At 34.7% G+C, this 21,801-nt stretch overlaps 1 protein-coding gene and 2 non-coding genes across 4 annotated transcripts; 2 read left to right on the forward strand and 1 right to left on the reverse strand.

The window, feature by feature from the left end:
• Positions 1 to 6,975: 6,975 nt before the first annotated feature.
• On the forward strand, positions 6,976 to 7,048 carry TRNAA-UGC (transfer RNA alanine (anticodon UGC)). Its single transcript has one exon. It is a non-coding gene; the product is annotated as a tRNA-Ala (tRNA).
• Positions 7,049 to 7,362: 314 nt separating this feature from the next.
• Positions 7,363 to 7,435, reverse strand: TRNAA-AGC (transfer RNA alanine (anticodon AGC)). The gene has a single exon. It is a non-coding gene; the product is annotated as a tRNA-Ala (tRNA).
• A 2,804-nt stretch (positions 7,436 to 10,239) lies between these two features.
• RpS12 (ribosomal protein S12) lies at positions 10,240 to 21,006 on the forward strand. Of its 2 annotated transcripts, none has more exons than XM_067267258.1 (6): positions 10,240 to 10,329; positions 10,430 to 10,470; positions 15,378 to 15,503; positions 19,639 to 19,741; positions 19,973 to 20,074; positions 20,893 to 21,006. In XM_067267258.1, the coding sequence occupies exons 2-6, from the start codon at positions 10,454 to 10,456 to the stop codon at positions 20,956 to 20,958; spliced, it is 414 nt and encodes a 137-aa protein (XP_067123359.1). In that variant the 5' UTR covers positions 10,240 to 10,329; positions 10,430 to 10,453; the 3' UTR covers positions 20,959 to 21,006. The 2 variants fall into 2 exon arrangements, with proteins under 2 accessions (XP_067123359.1, XP_067123360.1); XM_067267259.1 differs by having other exon boundaries at positions 10,257 to 10,322.
• Positions 21,007 to 21,801: the final 795 nt, after the last annotated feature.

Raw genomic sequence — 21,801 nt, forward strand, 5'->3', positions numbered from 1 at the left:
TTCTGTCCTATCTAATTTCTTAAATAATTTTTAACTCGTTTTGAAACAGAGAAATCTTCTGCACTGAAGCCGGGCCCCTCCGAATTATGGGCCCTAGACATTTGTCTACTTTGCCTATTCGATAATCCGGCCCTGACAGTACAGCAGTGATTCTCAAAGTGGGGGTCGTGAAAAATATTTGCGGGGTCGCTGAAAAATTGATGCCAGATCAATTTTTTCAAATATTTTATAAATTTAGTATGGATTCATGTTTAGAAATAATAGAAATAAAAAATATATAAAATAATTTTTACTTAAATAAATTGCACGTATAAATAATAATAATAATAATATAAATATTTAAATACGATCCTAACCACCTCCCTCCGGGATGTTTTTCGACACACTTATTCTTCGGGGATCCTTTGAAATTTTTAAGTGCAGAAGTTTAAGTGCGGTCCAAAAAGTTTGAGAAACACTGCAGTGCAGTACAGATAGTTCAGGCATTTATTTTGTGCAAATTAAAGAAATAATTTTTAACGATACGATAGCGACGATTATTATTTTTTTTTAAAATTTTGTTAGGCTTAACATCGATGAAAATTCAACGCGAAGTAGGTTAATAGCGATATACTAATATACTAAGGACATCGGTATAGAGATTGCCCTAACAGGAATACTATAAGGTTGTGTATAAACTGTAAAAATGAAAAACTAGGAGATACAAGGCATAATGCCCTGGATAAGAAATGTCCTATTGTTCAGAGAATAAAAGCGATAACTATTAGTAGAACTGATTATGGCGACGACAGCACTTGATACTATGCAGGAAATTACGGTGATGCAAATTAATCTTCAAAAGGCAGTTGCGGCCAACTCCGAACTGAATAAATGGATGGAACAGATAGATATTGCGATAATTCAGGAGCCGTATTCGGTCCATGGTTCCGTGGCCTGCCTAGGAAGGAGGTTACGTGTACTTCAAGTGAATGGTGGGCGACCACTAGCTGCAGTTGTTATTTCTAACAATGATATGGATGTTCTCTTTCATCAGGACTTAAGCAATTTTTGCTGCGTTTGTTGCGAGGTGCTAGTTTATGGTCAACGGATTATTGTTTGTAGTTTATATCGGCCATTTGGTGATTCGATTACTAGTACTTTGGAAAACATCGAGCGGATTGTGCGGAAGTTCCCAGGACATGCTATTATATTTTGTGGTGATTTTAACGTTCATTCCCCCAGTTGGGGTGGTACTGCGCAGGATCTGGAGGCTGATGATTTCGTTGACTTTTTGGCTGAGCAGGAGTTACATGTTATTAATCTCCACCAACTTTTGTGGGTCCACGTGGACAAAGCTGGATCGATCTTACCATCAGTAATAATCAAGGACTTGCTTGGATAAAGGACTGGGAAGTAAGGGCAGATAGCTGCCTTAGTGATCATTCCCCTATTTCGTTTAACTTTCAACTCCCAAAGGTTTGTGAGATGATTGTGAGTAGGAGGTTCGACATTAACAGGATTAACTGGTCAAGATTCTTAACCAGGTGTACTAGGGATCTCCGTCCGTTGATTCAACGGAATTCCCCAACTAGGGAAGACGCTAAAGATAAGCTGGATATTGTTTTACAGAAGATTGATGATATTTGTGTGCATTGTATTCCGTTAAGGCATCCAGGGAGGCACCTTGTTCCATGGTGGAATAGTGATCTTACGAATATGAGAAGAAATAATAACAGGTTGAGGAGGAGGTTCCAAAGTTGCCGGAATTGTATTGAAAGGAACAAACGGAGGAATGTCTACCTTCAGTTTGAGAGGTATTACAAGGCTAAGATTAAGGATTATAAGCTGGCTTCTTGGAGAACCTACTGTGAAGAAAATTCGGCTAACCCGTGGAATTTTATTTTCAAGATAAATACTGGGAAGCTAAAGCCAAGGAATATTCCTACATCTATTCATACTCCTTCTGGATACACCACTTCCATAGGTGATACTATGAGGTTTCTTCTTGATCACTTCTTCCGTTGGATGATATTTTGTCTGATCAAGATATTCATCGACAAATCAGGCAGGAGGTGGGTGAATGCTACATGGAGCGGGACGACCCTCCTTTCACTGCTGAGGAAATCAAGGAGTGTATGAGGAGAATTAAGGCCAATCGGGCCCCTGGTGAGGATGGCTTGGTCATTCAGATAGTTCAGGCAATTTGGGAGGTCTGTCCGGATGTTCTCCAGGAGGTTTTTAACACCTGTCTGCTACATGGGGTTTTCCCTACCAGGTGGAAGAAGGCAAAGGTAGTTATAGTTCCAAAGCCAGGTAAAAGGGATATGATGGATCCTAGCAGCTTTCGGCCAATTAGTCTTTTGCCTGTTATGGGGAAGATTCTCGACGACTTGATGATTAAAAGGATTATGTGGTATTGGGAGCATGACAACCTGTTAAGTGAAGTCCAGTTTAGATTTAGGACTCAACGCGCCACTGATGATGCAATAAATAAGGTGATTCAGGATATTAAGGACGTTTTACATGATGCCAAGTATGCAGTTGCGATTAGCCTGGACATTAAAGGTGCATTTGACTGTGCGTGGTGGCAGATTATTCTGCATCAACTACGGAAAACTCATTGTCCACGGAACTTATATGATCTAGCGAAGGATTACTTCACTGAGCGTAAAGCTAGGTACACTTTAAACTACATCGAGGTTGAGAAGTCCCTCGAAAGGGGTTGCCCACAGGGCTCGAAGTCTGGGCCGAGCTTTTGGATTATTCAATTTGATATTATTCTTCGGAAGATTATCGATAAAGGGATTCGTTGTACATCGTATGCCGACGATATTATGGTGGTTTGTCCGGGCAAGTCCCGTATGGATATTGAGGTCAGTTGTAGTAGTCTATTAGAGGATATTGTCCGGTGGGGGATGGAGAGTAAGTTGCTCTTTAATCCTAAGACGACTCAAGCGATTGTTTTTGCAAGAAATTTTTCTTCTGCTCTTCAGAAGCGACCTCCAATTATTAAGATGGGAAGTGAGAAGATTGCTATAGTTCCTCATCTGCGTTACCTAGGTGTGATTTTGGATAATCGATTAAGTTGGAATGAGCACATCAAGAACTTGAAGATTAAAAGTAATATTATTTTTTCTAAGCTTGCCCAAGTTGCTAGCGGCACCTGGGGGTTAAAAGCGGATGCTATGAAGGCAATTTACGACGGGATGTTTATACCGATCATGACTTATGCTGCGTCAGCCTGGTGGGAAAAGGCGAAAAATACTACGCAACAGAGGTATGTTCGGCAGGCGCAAAGGACGGCGTTATTACGGATGACGAGGTGTTTTAGGACCACTTCGACAGAGGCCCTTATGGTGCTTGCAGGCAAAGCGCCTGTGGAGTTAATTATTGAGGAACGGGCCAAGCGGTATTGGATTAAGAATACTAGGGAAGACAATTTGTTTGGTCTTTCGTTTAATCTGCGTAATCTCGACAGGGGAGTTCTGGCTAAGTATTTGCCACATCCAGCCAAGAGATGTACTGTTAATGTTGAGGCTATTTACCGAATAAAGACGGATATTTATACGGATGGTTCCCGGTTGGATTCGGGTACGGGTGCCAGCTTTGTTGTTTATGAATTCAAGGAGGAAATCTATCATGAAATGTTTACGTTGGAATTATATTGCTCCATTTACCAGGCGGAAGCTACTGGCAATAGAAAAGGCCGTAGATTGGTGTATCAAGAATCATCGGTTGGAAGGAATACGGATAAATACTGATAGTCGGAGTGCTTTAGAGGCCATGTTGGATAGGAGCTCGACTCATGCGCAAGTCTTTCGGATCCATACTATGTTATGTGATAGTAATCTGGTGGATCATATCCAATTCCAATGGGTTCGGGCGCATGCCGGTATCATTGGAAATGAGCGTGCGGATTACTTGGCTAAGAATGCGGCTAATGGACACATTCCAGTTTTTCGTTATGTTCCTATCAGTTGGGTTAAGAAGGAGCTGAGGACTTTGACAATCAGGAAATGGCAAGAAGGTTGGATCCATAGCGATAAAGGACGAAGGACTTTTACATTTCTACCCAATGTTGAAGAGAGGCTTAGTCAGATGAAATGGTTCAGGCTGCAACGAACTATGATGGTGTGCCTATCCGGTCATGATGGTCTGGGTAATTATAGGAGAAGGTTTAACTTATGTCGTGATGCTACGTGTGTCTGTGGAGAGGAAATTGAAACTCTGGAACATCTTGTGTACGATTGTACTCAATGGGAAGAGGAGAGATATTACCTAAAGTGGACGGCTTTGGATGAAGGGTTATCTTGGCCCTGTGAGTTTTATCATCTTATAAGGAAGGAAACTACTTTTAACAAGTTAAAGGACTTTTTTCGTACTATTTTAAAGAGCAAAGTGACTCTATTCCAATGTTAATTCTACTTTCTGAGCGAGGTGCTCAGTTTGGTACTTTCTTTTATTTGTTATGTACTGTTCTTATGTTACGTTTTGGAAAAGGATTCCCATGTATGCTAGTTTCTATCCCCGTTGTGCGTTAGCGGTGCGGGGAGACTGATCCCCGAGAGGGGAAGTGATGATCTCTAAATAAAATAATAATAAAAAATACTAATTACATGGATATACTAATATACTTTTTTTTTTTTTAAACTCTTTCCACCCTGTGGGCACTAAGAGGGCCTCTTTTAGTAGGCCCATTATGGGTTCGGCCAGGCCCACAATGGGGCGACCGGGTGGTGAGGGACGGGGCCCGACATATTCGAACGGACCACCCCCCGAAAAATTCCTGGGGATTATTCGACCCGTTCGGATTCGATCCCGGGTCCCCCAGAACAGTAGGCTGCCACCTTTACCGCTCGGCCATCCGGCCATACTAATATACTATACTAATACTGTATTTTTTCATACGTTTCGGTTATCCGTTTTTTCAGTTATCCGACCAACCCCAGTCCCCAATTGAGTCGGATAATCGATGCTCTACTGTAGATGCTTCATTCCATTTAACCATGGAAGCTTCCGCTTGCGCCATACACGACAAAACCGTGTTACAGTTCCCTTTATTAACGTCATATCTGTGCTCTTTAATCCTAACAGCTAAATTCCGTTTTGTGACTCCAATGTAGTCCTTAATCCTTAGTTGTTGGTTTTCAAACGGAATTTTATACATTCCCGCTGTTTCTTCTTTTTTAAGCTTGTCGTTCCTGAGAATATTATATAAGTTAGGGGCTCTTTTATAAACAATTCTAGAGTGTTTTTTGTCTGAAACCTGCTTTATAATGTCCCTGATGTTTTTATTATACGTGAATTTGGTGATCTTAAATTGCCCTGTTCTGGTTCTCGTCGTTTGGCCTTTTTCATAACTTTTGATTAGCTTTTCAATTGTACCTTTGCCGTATCCCAAACCTGAAGCTACTTCTTTGATTCTATCAATCTCCTTAATCATGTCTAGTATATTAGAGCAATAAGTAAACTCTCTCCTAATGAGTGCACGAAATGCTGACATTTTGTATCCTTACGGGTCATTCCCGTTAGCTGGTATGTAGAGAGGCGTTGGTTTTATGTAAATACCTTTTGTTATATAATCTCCTTTTAACTATATGTCAATATTAAGAAAATGTATTCGTTTTTGACTCTTTTGCTCTAACTTGAGCTTCAAACCATCATTGTTGGTGGTGTTGATTACTTGTAGGAACTGGTGTATATTTTCGCTGTTATACCAAATAATGCACACGTCGTCAACATATCTCTTGTAAAATATAATATCTTCTTTAAATCTATTAACCACGTGCTGCTCTAAGTTGCGTAAAACCAGCTCACATAACAACCCTGACATCGGGCTTCCCATAGGTACACCCTTCTTTTGTCTGTACACATGCTTATCATAGCTGAAGAAGGACTCATAACATATCAACTTGGCTAATTCTATCAAATCGAAAACCTGTATCCATCCATAAGAATAGAATCGTGTTACGAAGCTTTGATCGAATTTATACTCCGCATAAAACCGGAAGTTGCTGCGTTTAAGAACGATTTGGCCAAATCCACAATTGGATGGTCGGATGGTGAGGAACGAATATATTCGGAACAGACTACCCGTAAAAATTTACGGGCTTATTCGATCTATCCGGATTTATTTTTGGTCTCCAGAGCGGTAGGCGGACACCTTGAAGTTCGAACAAATAAATTTTAATTTTAATTTTAATTTTTTTTTTTACTTTTTAGGCTCTGTTATATATAATAACTTGGAAAGTAAAAAGTATGGCCAAAAAATGATCCCCAAAAATTTTACATCTTTGAACTCTGGACTTTGAAACGTCGAGAAATGCAAAACAATTCGAGGAGTTTTTCTGTATGTATGAATGTTAATGTGTATGTGTGGTACGATTTTGTTTATCCTCTTTGAAGGTTAATAACTCCTGTGCTTTTTGTAGAAAATTTCTGAAATTTTGCAGGGAGGTTTGTGTATTAGGAGGAACTGATGGTATTAAGTTTTAGTGGTTAAATGGAGCTGCAATTTGAAAAAATTGTAGACGTATAAATTTCAACTGTAATCCGTCCTTCCTAAATCTCGATCACGGAGTTCGACACATAGTATTTAAAAACAAATATAGAAAGCGCAGAAGCAGGTTACACGTAATTCGGAAAATTGCCCTCTCCTTGAAAGCAGTTAGATAATGAACGGCAGGAATCTGTTGATCATTATATTTACAGTATTAAAAATTCTATTTGTTTAGTGCACTATCTGCCGCCAAAGAATTTGGCTTCCGTCGATCATGCACGCACTGCATACGTACCGAAACCGGTTCTGATTCCAGACACTTTCATTTATTCTCCCCTTTCTTCGAATGTGACCACAATCCGAGAATTTCCAAGCTTCACACCAAAACCGCATCGCTCAGCCGAAAACACGAAGATAATCGATAGCAACTGTGGAAACGTTACTTGGCAGTAGATAATGAAAGAATGCAAACGAACCGTAAAGGCGTTCTGAACGTCGGGGGCGTAGCTCAGATGGTAGAGCGCTCGCTTTGCATGCGAGAGGTACCGAGATCGATACTCGGCGCCTCCATTTAATAAAATTTTTTTTTCTTTGCGCTTCGTAACACCTGGAGACTTGATACTCAAGTCCATCGCTGCTACCGACTTTATAGTGACGGTGTACTTGCACTTTGTTTGCGAAACGATAAGAATTTTGGCCAACCGAAAAGTTTCAAAGTTGCAAGACGGAAACGTTTCCAGCCACATGTATGACAGACAGAATACTCGATCTAAATTTCAGACAGAAATATTTGCTAACTTTAGCAAAAATCTCGGAAGTATTTCGAGAATTCGATCATTTATACAATCGATATAATGGAATTTTAAACACTAAAAAAACGAGTGTGGAGACGCCGAGTATCGATCTCGGTACCTCTCGCATGCTAAGCGAGCGCTCTACCATCTGAGCTACGTCCCCGGCATCTAACTGGCTGAAATACCATCTGTAAACTGTTCACTCGATTGGCGTTTGTTAGGCAGTTGCGAACGAAGAACGTCACAGGTTCTAAAAGTAGGCTACGCGCGCTTTGCCATCGGCTGCAGGCGTCAATGAGAAACGCTTCGCCAACTGTTTTTTCCAAACACTTTCACTACAGCTTACAGAGACAAATCGGAGGTTTATAAAATTGGCAAAAGTCAATTTGCAGATAATAAGTGTCGTACACGACTTTCACTGTAATGAAGCGAAGTGTAAACCGATCCACAGATACGCGCGCGGTACTCGTCGTTAGCGTTTTTCAGAAGTGTGAAACGGAGAAACCAACTACTTTTTGTAATGCCGAAAAATTTATTCATTGCAAACGTTTGTAAAAATAACAGCGGCAGACGGAGACGCCGAGCGTCGATCTCTCGTGCAAAGTAAGTGCTCTACCGATGAAGCTACATCCCCGTTGCCCTAAGCCACCTGAAATTTCTTCCACATTCGAATTCACTGAAATACAAAAGTGAAAACTAACTACCAGAATGAACGAATTATTATAAAACGACAATCGAAAATTATCGGCGGAATAAAATTCGGCGCCTGCGGTTAAGTAAAAACTACTTTTGATGGGTTTAGCTCTGATTCTGTCTTTTTGTTTAAGTTAATATTAAAATTAAAAGCGACTCGGCAAACAAACAATAGGCGAAAAGTTCGCAACGATAGTCACAGTGACAGTTTGGAACGTTCTCCAACACATTTATTGATAAATCCAGGTTCAAAAAGTAAAACTCAACAAAAATATTCAAGTAAAGAAATCTATTGAAAGTTGTGGCATAATGCTGATTTGACGGATTTCTAGAAATAAACATGAAAATGAAGTGCACATTACATTACAGAACTACAACTACCGGATATTTTGAATAAAGCAAAATCGTCATGAAAATAAATAGGAGAAATAATAGAGATTATTAATTCAACGCAAAGAGTTTTCCATATTTTAAACTGATTTCGAATCGAACACTATATTCAACTGATTGCAATATGCCAAATAAGTTGAAAATATTGAAATTTATCTTAAAATGAATTTTTTATTATAATTAATTATGTCGAAGAACCTTATGATTACTCAGTGAGAAATTTCTAGATCAGTAATTCTACTTTTATTAGAATATCTGTACAGTATATTGTAAAGTCTGTCAAAATATTACTCACATTTATATCCGAAGCAATTATTTTGAAAAAACGAAGCAAGAAATCGCTAAAGTTTCTTTCTCATTCGAAAATCGTCACTTACAAAAAAGAAAGTAAAACAATGGAAAGATGTATTGTAGCCGATAATGTTAATTAAGTCGTGACGATAGTAAAATAAATATTTGATGTTTTTTTTAATTTAATGCGTATTTATTGATTTATTTCTGTTTTAATGATCCTTATTTTTTTAAAAAAACTCTTTCTACCGTTGGGAAACTAAAAGAGGCTTGTTAAGGAAGTCCATTATGGATTCAGCTAGGCTCAGAATAAAGCGCCGTTAGTGGGCGTTTTAGGAATTCCGTTACAGATTTCAAATTATATACAAACAGTTGGATCAATGGTATATATATATTAATATAACACATACGTATGTGCATATAAAAATTTATTTATATATGGATATTAAAATTAATAATGTTAGTGCGCGTCTTTTCGTTTATTTAAAGGTTGAGTGGTGGGGAGATAAAGGGAAGAAGTTGGTTTATCCATTTGGTTAGTAGATAGTCTTGCCATTTTCAAGCATTTTTATAATTTTTTTCTACAAAGAGAAAGAAACAACAACAATGACAAATAAGTGTTTGTGACTTGGTATAAGTCTGGTTACTGCAAATCTGCTGAGAAGTGACATTCTTTTTACACCACTTCTGAATCAATTAAATAAGTGGAAATGTATAATACTTCGAAAAGATTTACAACTCACAAGAAAATTGCGAATATGTGACTTGCATTTTCATGAAAGATTTCTGCTTAAGAATTATGTGCATATAATTGAGGGTAAGAGTTGAGATTCCTGGTGGAAAATGGAACTAATACAGGAAGCTTAAGAGTTCGGTCATGGGTTTGCGCCTCTTCAGGACGGGCTGGCCACATGGAGTTTTCCAGATTTTCTCCACTTCTGTAACGCCTGAATAGGGGCCAGTTACCCATAAAAAGACCTCCCGGAAGGCATTATTTCCCGCGTATGTCCAAGCAGTCGTGAAAAAGTTTTATCATTTGTTTAAATATCATAATAAAAAATAATAAATTTTATTTTGATTCCAGATGTCTCAGATATCTAAGATAAGATAGATTCCGATGTCTGGGCTGTGGAATGGCACAAATAAGTGCTGAAATAACGGGGGTAATATGTTCGCGAAACTTATCTTTTATGTGAAAGTTACGGTCGGATGGTTAAGCGGTCAAGGTGGCAGTTTACCTCTCTGGGGATCCGGAATCGTATCCGGACGGGTCGGTAAAGCCCTAGGAATTTTTCGGGGATGGTCTGTTGATATGTCGGGTCCCGTTCCTCACCACCCGGCCGCCCCATTATGGGACTGACTGAACCCATAATGGGCTTGCTAAAAAGAGGCCCTCTTAGTGCCCACAGGGCGGAAAAAGTTAAAAAAAAAGAATGCATTTTGAAGTAGTTAAAGCCGTGATACTTGGAAAATCATCAATGCTATCTCAAAAATAATTTTATAATAATTAAATTTATATATTTAAATATATTTTTAAATAAAAGAAATCCTATGAATTTTTATGGCTATGTTTTGGCGGTAGAAATAATAAGATAGTATGTCATCTTGCAATCCAGCACCGCGTGTATTTTCTTTCTCTCGCTCTCAAAGGGAGGACGTGCATATTGCATTGACCTGTGAGAGGTTTGCTTTATTAATCCGTTTGCATCCACTTTATTTCTATGTTTTTTTTAATTTAATGTTTCTTATTTGAATTATCATCGTATTATTATATTTTGTATAGGATTTATTTCAATAAGATAGAAATATGTCTGATGTTGAAGGGTGAGTAAAAATACTTGTAATAAATAAAATTTTAAAATATATTATACTTAATATCATATCTTTAACCTTTTTAAACTGTTTGTGTATATTTAATATGTGATTTTTTCCTTAAGAAAATTGTTATAAAAATACGGTTTGTAGGTTTTAATTGAAACCCTCGATAACAATGGAACCATATGCACATTTACGTAATGGCGGAAAAAATTAATAGTGTCATTTATATATAAATGATATGCTGTTTCTTAAATTCATATCAGCAGTATGTTTAGTAGAACCTTCCAAATTATTGACTCTGACACTCACAAGTCATTATATAGGCAGAGGAAGTAAATTATCAGTGATATACTTAATTGATTAGTTTTCAATTGTGAGTTTGAATGAACAGATTGCTTAAAAAATTCTTTGGAGTTAATTTCAAAGCACATTACAGCATGGCAACAGTATTGTTTGTTGCATGGGTTAATGTTACCTCTGGTAGTGAACATGGCGGCTCTGAAACAGTGTGGACACACGTACTAACCTAACCTATTCTAACTAATAAATTACCCCTATTCTAATAATTTGGTTGGCAATAATTATGGTAATTTATTAGAATAGGTTAGTTTGTGCATCTCCACTGTTTCAGAGACGAGCCGCCATGTTTGCTACCATAGGTAACATTAACCGTTGCATGTTGTAGCTATGGAATTTACAAGCAAACATTTTGATGAAACAAAAATAGGGCTCAATTCAAGCTCTGAATGAGATGTTTCGGACCTTATCCGAGCTGTAGAGCATACCCATATAAGCAAAATCCCTCATTTAGAGTTTGAATTTAAATAAAATCTACTCCAGAGTTATTACTTTGTGAATTGGACAGAACAAAATATTGCCTCAGTTCACTTTTTCCAACCATCAAGTTCCATGGTACAGTGGTTAGCATCTTCAGAAGGTTTCTGGTTCATCGTGGCTTCTGAAGCAGTCTATCGTGAGCATGCGTAAAATCATCGACTGATGTTACCAGATCTAACACTATAATTATTTATTCATTTTATTATTATATTTTTTATGAGCAAAGTAATTCTTATCTTAAAGTTTTATATTGTCTAGCATTGTCGATCAAAAGTTACGTTTCAACCAATTCGGGTTACTTTTTGCCCAATCTAGTAACACACTGGCACCAATGACTGTGATTAGTAAAATGGTGAACATTGGAGAATGTAAATAAAGAAATAAAATGAATTGGAAATGTGTTTGTTTATTAAGTTTTGGCAATGCAGCACTTGTGCGATCTGCCTCAGGAGGAATACCTTCCGTGAGGTCCTTTCTAAATGTAACTGACTTCTATTCAGGTGTTACAGACATAGAGAAAACCTAGAACACTCCATGTGGCCAATGCGAACCCATGACCGAACTCCAGTGTTCAGCGAATGGAATTGCTTGGCCACTAGGGGGCTGAATTTGGCAAAGTGACCTGTTTACGTTGATGGGGCATATTTGTCATCAACCTTTCTGCTTTTTATTAATAATAAAAGTGCCTATACTGATTGCCAACAATGCAATCATGGCAGCACATTCTTGACTGTCAATGTTTTCTATTTGTCAAAGTTTTGTTGGTTGTTTCCGGCACAACTGCCAATTGTATTTCGACTGATGGTGACTTAGTACATGCACAGTTCATCAATTCTCTGCATCCCTGCTCTAAAAGCTTAATCAATCCAAACATTTCTTATGGGATATGATATGGACAAGGTTACAGTTATGTTACGGAGTTTATAACTTGACCCTTACTCCATTGAAAAAAGATTCTTTTTGGTTAATGGTCAGAAGAAACTTGTTCAACAATTTAGCTCAGGGACTTGCCCCCCATACCCCTAAATCTATATAACATCAAGTACTCCGTGGTGCACAGTCCGAGTATCTGGGTGCTGAGGTGAGTGATAGTGAGCACAGAGGTGCACATCTATATGCGAAGCAAGTAGAATAGGTGATAAGATTTATAAGTGTTAAAACTGGCCTTTGGGGATGAATATCTTTTGAATGGTTGTCAATTCTGGGTGGTGTGAAACCCTTCATTCAGAGCTTGAATCTTACCTGCAGCTGTACATATTGGCTGGCATTCTGTTAACTGAAAAGTACCAAAAAAACAATTATTAATGGGATATTTTGGTATTAATTAATAAATAATAATGTCATAAATTGGTTTAGGTGTGAATCATTATATTGTATTCATTAATTCATATTAAACAAAAAATTAAATGTATTACTATCAAGATAGAGTATGACTTTCAGTGACTGCACTGTGGTTCTGAGTTATATATCTCTTAAATTCTTTCCTAGTTTTGTGTTTATAGTCATTTCAGATGAAAAAGATTCCTATTCCAGATGATGATGGCAATCCAGTTTTGTTAGTGCAGTTCTATTTTGCTCTTAAAATTTTTCTTGATTGTTTTAAAGTAATTTAATTAAAATTGCTACTTGAAATAAATTTATATAATGTATCTGTCTCATCCATAGCCAATTAACACACTTAAATTTTTGTTTTGTAAATGGATTGTCAGTAAATTGCATGATGCAGATAATCATTACAATGCATTATAAGGATGTGGTGTGTTTACAAAAATGTTATCTTACCATTATTATCTGCCCCATCAGAATGTTTGCTTGTCACTTTCATCCCAAAAGAAAATCAAGTTGGAGACAACATTTGGTATCTGACATGCAGAGGTCAGATGCAAACATAACAATTGGGTCTGTGTTTCAACATTAAAAAGCTGTTTAGAACACCAATGTGACACAAAATGTGATTCATTCATTAGCTGAATGAGGGGGTGCTTTAAAAGTTTAACCCTGTCTTTGCAACTTAGCTTTCAGTGCATAGGTGCTCCAGCCACCTCAGTTTTTGGCTGAAACATTTACAAAGGCTAGGTACATGATGGCAAAAACAAAGAAAAAGCAGATTGTTTCCAAAATAAGCTAAAAAAAAAATAATAATTTGCCCAACTTAAAATTTAATGAATCTATAAATTAGTATTACATCTAGTATTACTTTAATTATTTGCTCAGTCTAATTAGAATTGAACATAACAGGCATCCTCACCAATGCCATGGAATGATCTGTTTTTAGTGTGTGTGCTGCTTTACACATGATTACACACATTTTTTAACTCTAAAATTATTTAAAAATGCACAAATGTCTTTGCCTACCAAGAAACCCAAATTTTTAAAAAGGTTGTAATTGTTGCAAATTTTTTTACCAGAACTTTCACCTTTTAGGCTGGAAAATTTATAACTGTCAAAATGTTTAATGTCTGTTATAAATTTTCCAGTGTAAAGGTGAAAGTTTTGATACTATAGTGTGAGCTGAACAAGACTGAATAAAGTCTTTTTACTATTATTTATTTTTAAAAAATGCAACCATTTTGAAATTTATTTATTAAAAGCAACAAACGATACATTGAAATTAGCTGTAAAAAATATGGAAAAATAGAAATATGATAAACAGTATGAGTGAGTGAAATTTTTTAAATTCCAACAATTATATATTATTGAAAACAAGTCTAAAGTAAAACAGAAGTTCTTTTGGTTTTTTAAAGCTGTTTTGCTTTTTTTACAAACTGAAACCACAAGTTGATAATCAAAACTGCCTCATCTCAAAAGTATCTCATGTTGTATCTTGTTAGCCAGACAGTTTTGTGCTCATTTGCTTTGCTAAGCAAAATATTGAGGAAATTTAATTAACAATGTATGCAAGAATATTAAGGAAAGTCCAAAAGAGATAAATTGATGCATGTTAAATGTGTGAAAATAAGTATAATATATATACTTAAGGAGGTCAATATGTGAAAAGGGTTGTGTAATGTATCATAAACACTATGGGGCAATATGAGAGGATGAATGGCTAAGATTTTAAAGAGGGGAAATGTGAATTGGGAAAAGTGGGAAAGTTGTAGATCAAATAACACTAGTGAAAATGCATATTGACTTTTTCACTTATATTGCCATGAAAACGTATTTTTGTCTCATTGAAAATGTGCAAGTAGTTGATAAATTTCATATGACCACCATTAAGTTATAAAACTTGTTTTAACCATTAGTGACTTTCATGTCATTTAGTAAAATGTAATTTAGCTTGTTACTCCATTCAAAATTGCATCTGAGAGAGGCAGATGGGCATATGAACACAATGACTAAATTCCTAAATATAGATGTTTATTGGTTTTTTGATTAGGAGGATAGTGGGGTGGGATCACCCTAAAACTATTAAAATTCATTGTCATTGAACTTATGTATGCCTGCAAAGTTAGCTTTAATTATTATAAAATGACAAAAAGTTTAATTTTAAGAGGAGAGATGGATTTTATTTTAAAAAACTGTAAATGCACTATAAAAAACGTAAATTTTTACTTGTTTTTACAGTAAAAACTGTAAAAACAAGTAAACTCGTCATTGAGTCCAACCTGACTCGAGATATGACACACAATCCCCTTTATCCCTCCACCCTCTTGACACAAAATTTATCTCCACCCTCTTGTCCCTCTAATACACAAGCCTACCTGCAAAATTTCAGAAATTTTTGACAAAAACCACAGGAGTTATTAAGCTTTAAAGAGAATGAACAAAACTGTGACCCCCACACACTAATATACATACATACATACAGGAAAAATCCAAATTTTTTTTGTATTTCACGAGGTTTCAAGGTTCTGAGTCTAAAAATGTAAAAATCTTGGGGGGTAATTTTTTTACCCATTTCCATACTTTCCCTCTTACATATAATAACCAGGAAAGTAAAAATTAATATAAAGAATATATTGTATAATAGATAAATATGTTATGATAACTAATAAAATACATATATAATTTTGTAAATCATGAAGATTGGATTTGTTGGCTTTTTACTTATGTTGTAAATTTAATAATTTTAGAGATGTACCAGGTTCGGCAGCAGGGCCAATGGATGTTAACACTGCTCTGCAGGAAGTTTTGAAAATGGCTCTTATGCATGATGGTCTGGCTAGAGGTCTTCATGAAGCTGCAAAAGCATTAGATAAGTAAGTATTATTTTTATTAAAAGAATTACGTTAATTAATTAATGAATAAAATGGTCAGGATAACAATAAAATATTTTTAAAAATATTCAAGAAATTGGAAGAAACTGTCTTCGTATTTTGTCCTTTTCGATGCCTTGTCATTTTTATTGTCTTTATATAGCCGTGAAAACATTTTTCATTCTACATGATCCACTGTTTATTTTTGTAGCTAATATTTTCCTTTAAAAATACTTTGAGTAGACTCAAATAAACTGTCAACTCTCATAAAGACGTGTTCCTGATGTGTTGAAAAGAACAAAATATGAAGATGTTTTTTCAGTTTTGTGGATACCGTATTTTACGGACTATAAGACACACTTTTTTCTTTGAAAAATTGCCTCCAAAATTCAGGTGCATCTTACGGCCTGTAGCATCTTATAGGTATTTTTTTAAAAAATTGCTTAAAAATTAAGGTGCATCTTATAGTCCGTAAAATATGGTATTTTTTTTATATTACATAAATTGAATTTAGTATTTTAGGTTTGTGATATGAATTGTGGTTTAACTATAGAATAACTGGTAAAAATTTAACATTGTTACAAATCTAAAGGATAAGCAATGCTCATTTGTAAAGCATAAGCAATACTTGGAGGATAAATTCATTTAGTAGATGAAAAATTCTTACTGCATAGTTGTTACCAGGAACAAATGTAAACAAAATAGATGAGCTTAATTGAGTAAATGAAAGTATTAGACAAATTGGAATATTCTACTATTTGCTAATCTGACCATTTCTTACACAGAGAGGTGCTAGATTAGTGAGTATGTATAGGCCTAAAAGCATTGAATGGCATGACTCCTTTAGTTCTTGATTCCTTTTGGAGGCAAAATTATATGATGTACTAACATGAACTAAAATTTTCATGGAAACTGAGGTGCACAGTATACAGGAGATATGCCAGATAATTGAGAGGCTGGATTAGCAAGTATATTGTATCTACAAAAAATTTTTTATATATTTCATACACTTTTACGATATTTCAATATACAGTGATTCCTCCATTTGCATGAATAATTGCTTCCACATAAAACAGCAGAAAAATAAAATTGTGGAAAGCTGTTTAAAGTGGGATGCTGCTGTTCCGTATACTCAAATACAGTACAGTAGAGTGTCGTTTATCCGAATCAATTGGGGACTGGGGTGATTTGGATAACTTATTTTTCAGATAAGCAATTATGTATGAAAAAATATATTAACCTATCCCATGTTGAAATTTTTCTGTTACGTGTCGCTATGCATTGAATTTTTGTCAATGTTAAGCCTAATGTAAATTTTTTAAAATAATAATTGTGGCTATTGTATCGTTAAAAAATCATTCTTTATTTTGTTCAAACAAAATAAATATATTGAAAAATTGAATTTTTCAAACAAAAACAAAAAAAGTATATTTTGGAAGTTAATCTAGTATCAAAAACGTTTGATTCAGCAAAACAGTCTGACTGGAATGCTTTCGGTTAACTGATGTTTTGGTTGATCGGCTTTCGGATAAACGACTTTCTACTGTGTTATTAAATTCTCTTATTGTGGTAGAATAGTTTTAACTGAAGTTTGTTTTAATTATAACCTAAATAAGAGGTTACTGGTGATATATCAAAAGAAGTTTTTTTTTTAACTATCATATAACATAAACTTCTATAAAGTTGATTTAATTAAAAATTTTCAATTGTCGTAGTAAATTTATGTAAATGAAGAGATTACTATAGCAAGTTTTATATATTAGATTAATTGCTTTTGATTACTTTGCAATGATATTTATATATTGAAAATTCTGTTGTAAATTATTTAAAATATTAATAAATATCTACATGGTACGATCCAAAAGTTCGGGGAATGCAATAATCTATGACAACAAAAGCATGTATTTGAAGTTACAGCTTATGAAATGGATTCCTACCACACCACCTCTACATGTTCAGGTTAATTTCACCCATGTCATGTGATTAAACTTCAAGCACTGCTGTTTTTTCCAGAGATAGTTACCTTTGTCCTGCGACGTAATCAAAGTGGAGTTTTAAGAACAACCTCCAACATTTCGACTTCATCATGACCTTTCACTGTAGAATCACCGTACACCTTTCTTAGCAATTTTAAAATCTCCGTAGGTGTTTTACCTAAACGCTGACAAAATTTAATGTTGGAGGTTGTTCTTGAAACTCCACTTTGATTACGTCGCAGGACAAAGGTAACTATCTCCGGAAAAAAACAGCAGCGCTCGCGGTTTAATCACGTGACATGGGTGAAATTAACCTGAACGTGTAGAGGTGGTTTGGTAGAATCCATTTCATACACTGTAACTTCAAATACATGCTTTTGTTGTCATAGATTACTGCATTCCCCGAACTTTTGGATCGTACCACATATATGTATTTCAACTTTCAAAATTTTTCTATTAAAGATTTTTGTTCTATTGTAATTCTGACAATAAACTTTTCTCATTGAGACATTGTTCATGTTAATTAAAGTAAATTTGAACAATTACAAATAATTATTTTTATAGTTGTTTTAGGATAGGTCATATAGCTATTTTCTTTCAATTGACTTTAACTTGAAGCCTTGTTTTTTCTTTTTAAATTACTAATGAATGTAATTGTTTTTTATATTTTGTTTTACACTAATAAAAACATCAATCCACTTAGTGCCTTTATTTCCAGTGCTGTTTAATAATCAATGTTTAAAGACAAGTGTTTTCGATCTAGGTGAGATCTTCCTTGGATCTACATATGCATTTTGGAACATTAAGGAATTGTGGGAGAAACGAATCTTTCGAATACATAATTGTTTTGCATTTAATTACAAAATTAAAATGTTTTCTTCCAAGCATTTTTAGGTAATTTTGGATACTCTGCTGGATAAAATTTTTATATATTAGCAGTAATAGCCTCATATAGATCATGTCATTACAAAAAATCATTTAAATCCTTTTAAAACTTACAGTAACTTAGCTTAAAATATTATTTCAAATTTCTGCCCAGTTGTTACCCTAACATATTACATGCAGTGGTGATATTCGAAATATTTAACAAGGGGTTCGCTAGCAGAAAATTTTTCCCTGACAATCACCGACAAATGAAATGGAAATTTTGAATAGAAATAAATACAATACCTTTTCTTGCAACTGTATATCTAACAATCAGTGGGCAGGTACCGTTAACGTAACGAGCCATGGGTGAAGGGCAGGTAACGTTAATATTTTAGGGCTGTCGACCTTATTTTTAGGCAGGGGTAATCTTTACTGCGAAATGGCGCTTCTGGAAATACACGTGTCATCATCTCTCGAGATATATTATACTTTTTCTTTCACTGTCCATAGCCCCGACACGTGTTCGACAGCCATCTTGTATTATCTCGCGCGCGTGGCATTGTGGGATCTCTCTTATCACTGGATCTACTTACAAGAACTCTATTGAATCGATCGTGATTAAACCTCGATTGAAACGGTTGAGAGAGATCGCACCAAGACACACTCCCTGACCTTGTTCACAATCTAGATTGAAATGCTCGGTACGAACGTGGTATAAGGCTCTAGTTTAGTAGTATTACAGAGTATAATACGCATATTTTAATATATTTTTTTTTTTTTTTAAAAACAAACCCACTGAGAAATGTTCCGTGTGTTTAACAAGGTTTGGGAAACTGAAAATTTTAACAACGGGTTCGGACGATCCTGTGCGAACCCGCCGAATATCACCACTGATTACATGGTTTATCTAATTTGATTAGAACAGTTTTTGTTTAAAATAAGGTTGTTGGCAAAAATATAAGCTTTGCTTCATTCCATTCTGATTCAAACTTTCCTATTTATTGCTAATTTAGGCAGCTAACATTTTTTTCCTTAATTAATTAATTAATTAATGATATTTGTTCAGATTAAAATTTCACATTAAATAAAAAAATCTGTCAATCTATAAACAAAAACCATTTTTAAAAAAACATTTCTTTGAAATTCTGATTTTAATTATTATTTTGTGTTGCTGAATTTTCAATTATATTCATGCATAATTTCATACAAATAAGTTCACAAACTTGCAAAAATGCTGTTATTATTTGAGTTAACAGTAAAGAGTTTAATGGCAATTAACATTTGTTTTATTCTAGGAGACAGGCTCATCTCTGTGTATTAGCCACAAATTGTGATGAACCAATGTATGTCAAACTTGTTGAGGCTCTCTGTGCAGAACATCAAATTAATCTCATTAAGGTACTGTATTTTTGGTTTTTAAGTTGATATATTAACAAAATGGTAGTCTTATTTTATAATTGGTATTATATAACAAATATATAATAAACTTGCTAATGATGATAACTAAGGCTCCCTCTACTGATATACCCGTAAATAACATGAGGATTCCTGATCTGAAGCATTTGTTATAACACTTAAAATTTATATATATTTAAACCATTTTTTATTCATTGTGAAAGTTATTTTTAGGTTGACAGCAACAAGAAACTTGGTGAGTGGGCCGGTCTGTGTAAAATTGACAAGGAAGGAAAAGCAAGAAAAGTTGTGGGCTGTAGCTGTGTTGTTGTAAAGGTATGTTACACTTTTAAACTGCAACACTATTCTTTGAAAAAATATGTAGATAACTGTATTGAATTTTCTTACATAATTTGACATACATTTTTATTTTAATTACAATTGGAAAGTCTGAGTAAGACAAGATTTCCATTCCTGTGTAACAACAAACCCTGTGACAATAAAATAACAAATTAAAAAAATATATATTAGAACACATTTTAAAAAACATGAAAATTAAAAAGAAAAAATTAAAAGTTATAAAGTATATTTTTGAGGTATATGATATTTTCAGAAATAAAATAAAAAATGATATTTGAGAAATGGACAGTGTAAAATAAGGAGTATAAATATATGAGGGGTTACGTTGTGGAGTTTTCAGATGGAGCCAGTTAGATTGTATAAAAGCCAATTGAAATGTTTTATTCTGTAAAAGAAGGTAGCCCTGATCTGGACCTGGTGATGTTTGGATGATTAGTAATAGGCAGATGATGATTGAAATCAAAACAATTGAATTTAATGCCAGCATTATCCATTTATACATTTGGCTTTTGTTGGAACATTAAAAATGTTTTATAATTTATCATGGTGAAATGGATTGAGACAACACAGTGTTTAGCATTTTTGTTTTAGAAAATAATATGTAGCTTCAATTGTTCATAAAATGATAATTTTAATAATTCATTATACAGTTGATTCTCGAGTGTTAAAAAAAGAACACAATGTGTTTATATAAATTCAGCATTTAAAATTTGAATTCTTAAAAGCAAATTGACAACATAATATTGAGTTTATATTGAGAACTTTTATCAAAAGAAATTAATTTTTTTATTTAGGATTATGGAAAAGAGACACAAGCTCACGATGTACTCAGTGAATACTTCAAATCCAAGAGAGGCTGATGTGGACCATTTGTAAATGAATAGGAAATAAATTATTCCTACAGTGAATTGTTTCAAGTTTTTTTTAGTGTTAATTTTTATAAAGCAAACAACATAATCATACAGTTCGGTTTTAAAAGTTGTGAAATACTTAAACCTGTTTTAGAAGTACAGTAGAGCATCGATTATCTGACCCCGATCAACCACCCATCGGTTAACCGACTGCGTTCTAGTCGGCAAATTCAAATGTCCACTAGTGATGTGGCGCTACAATATTTGGCTATGTCTTGGCTACTTTATTATTATTTTGTTAAATTTTTGCATGTTTTAGCTGGTAACACTAGTTCGACCATGAAAGGGAGGCCAGTATTTAAACAAGGCTTAATTTTATTTAATGATGCTATCCAATTGCTGTTTTTAAAACGTGTAGCGGCAAAAAAACGAGGGTCAGCTGTGAAGCAAAAGAAAATTTTGGACTTTTTTTCTAATGTATAGGCCTACTTTATGTAAAATATATAACCCGAATATATATTTTTTTGTTTTATACTGTATTTTTCAATATACAGTACAGTACTGTATTTATTTTGTGCAAAATAAAGAAATACTTTTTAACGATACGATAGCGACGATTATTATTTTAAAAAAAATTTGTTAGGCTTAACATCAATGAAAATTCAACACGAAGTAGGTTAATAGCAATATACTAATGTACTATACTAATACTGTATTTTTTCATACGTTTCGGTTATCCGTTTTTTCAGTTATCCGACCAACCCCAGTCCCCAATTGAGTCGGATAATCAATGCTCTACTGTATTGTCTTATTTATCACTGACAGTTTTCTTTTTGCGAACTACTACCAACT

Source organism: Centruroides vittatus, unplaced genomic scaffold (assembly GCF_030686945.1).
Source record: "Centruroides vittatus isolate TY-2023 unplaced genomic scaffold, ASM3068694v2 contig_299, whole genome shotgun sequence".
In the NCBI taxonomy this organism is placed as follows: Eukaryota; Metazoa; Arthropoda; class Arachnida; order Scorpiones; family Buthidae; genus Centruroides; species Centruroides vittatus.

Excerpts from the sequence above, each read along its gene's own strand:
- RpS12 (XM_067267258.1), top strand. Across the intron at positions 15,504-19,638 it reads GCTGCAAAAGCATTAGATAA|GAGACAGGCTCATCTCTGTG; the intron begins GTAAGTATTATT and ends GTTTTATTCTAG. Across the intron at positions 19,742-19,972 it reads ATCAAATTAATCTCATTAAG|GTTGACAGCAACAAGAAACT; the intron begins GTACTGTATTTT and ends AGTTATTTTTAG.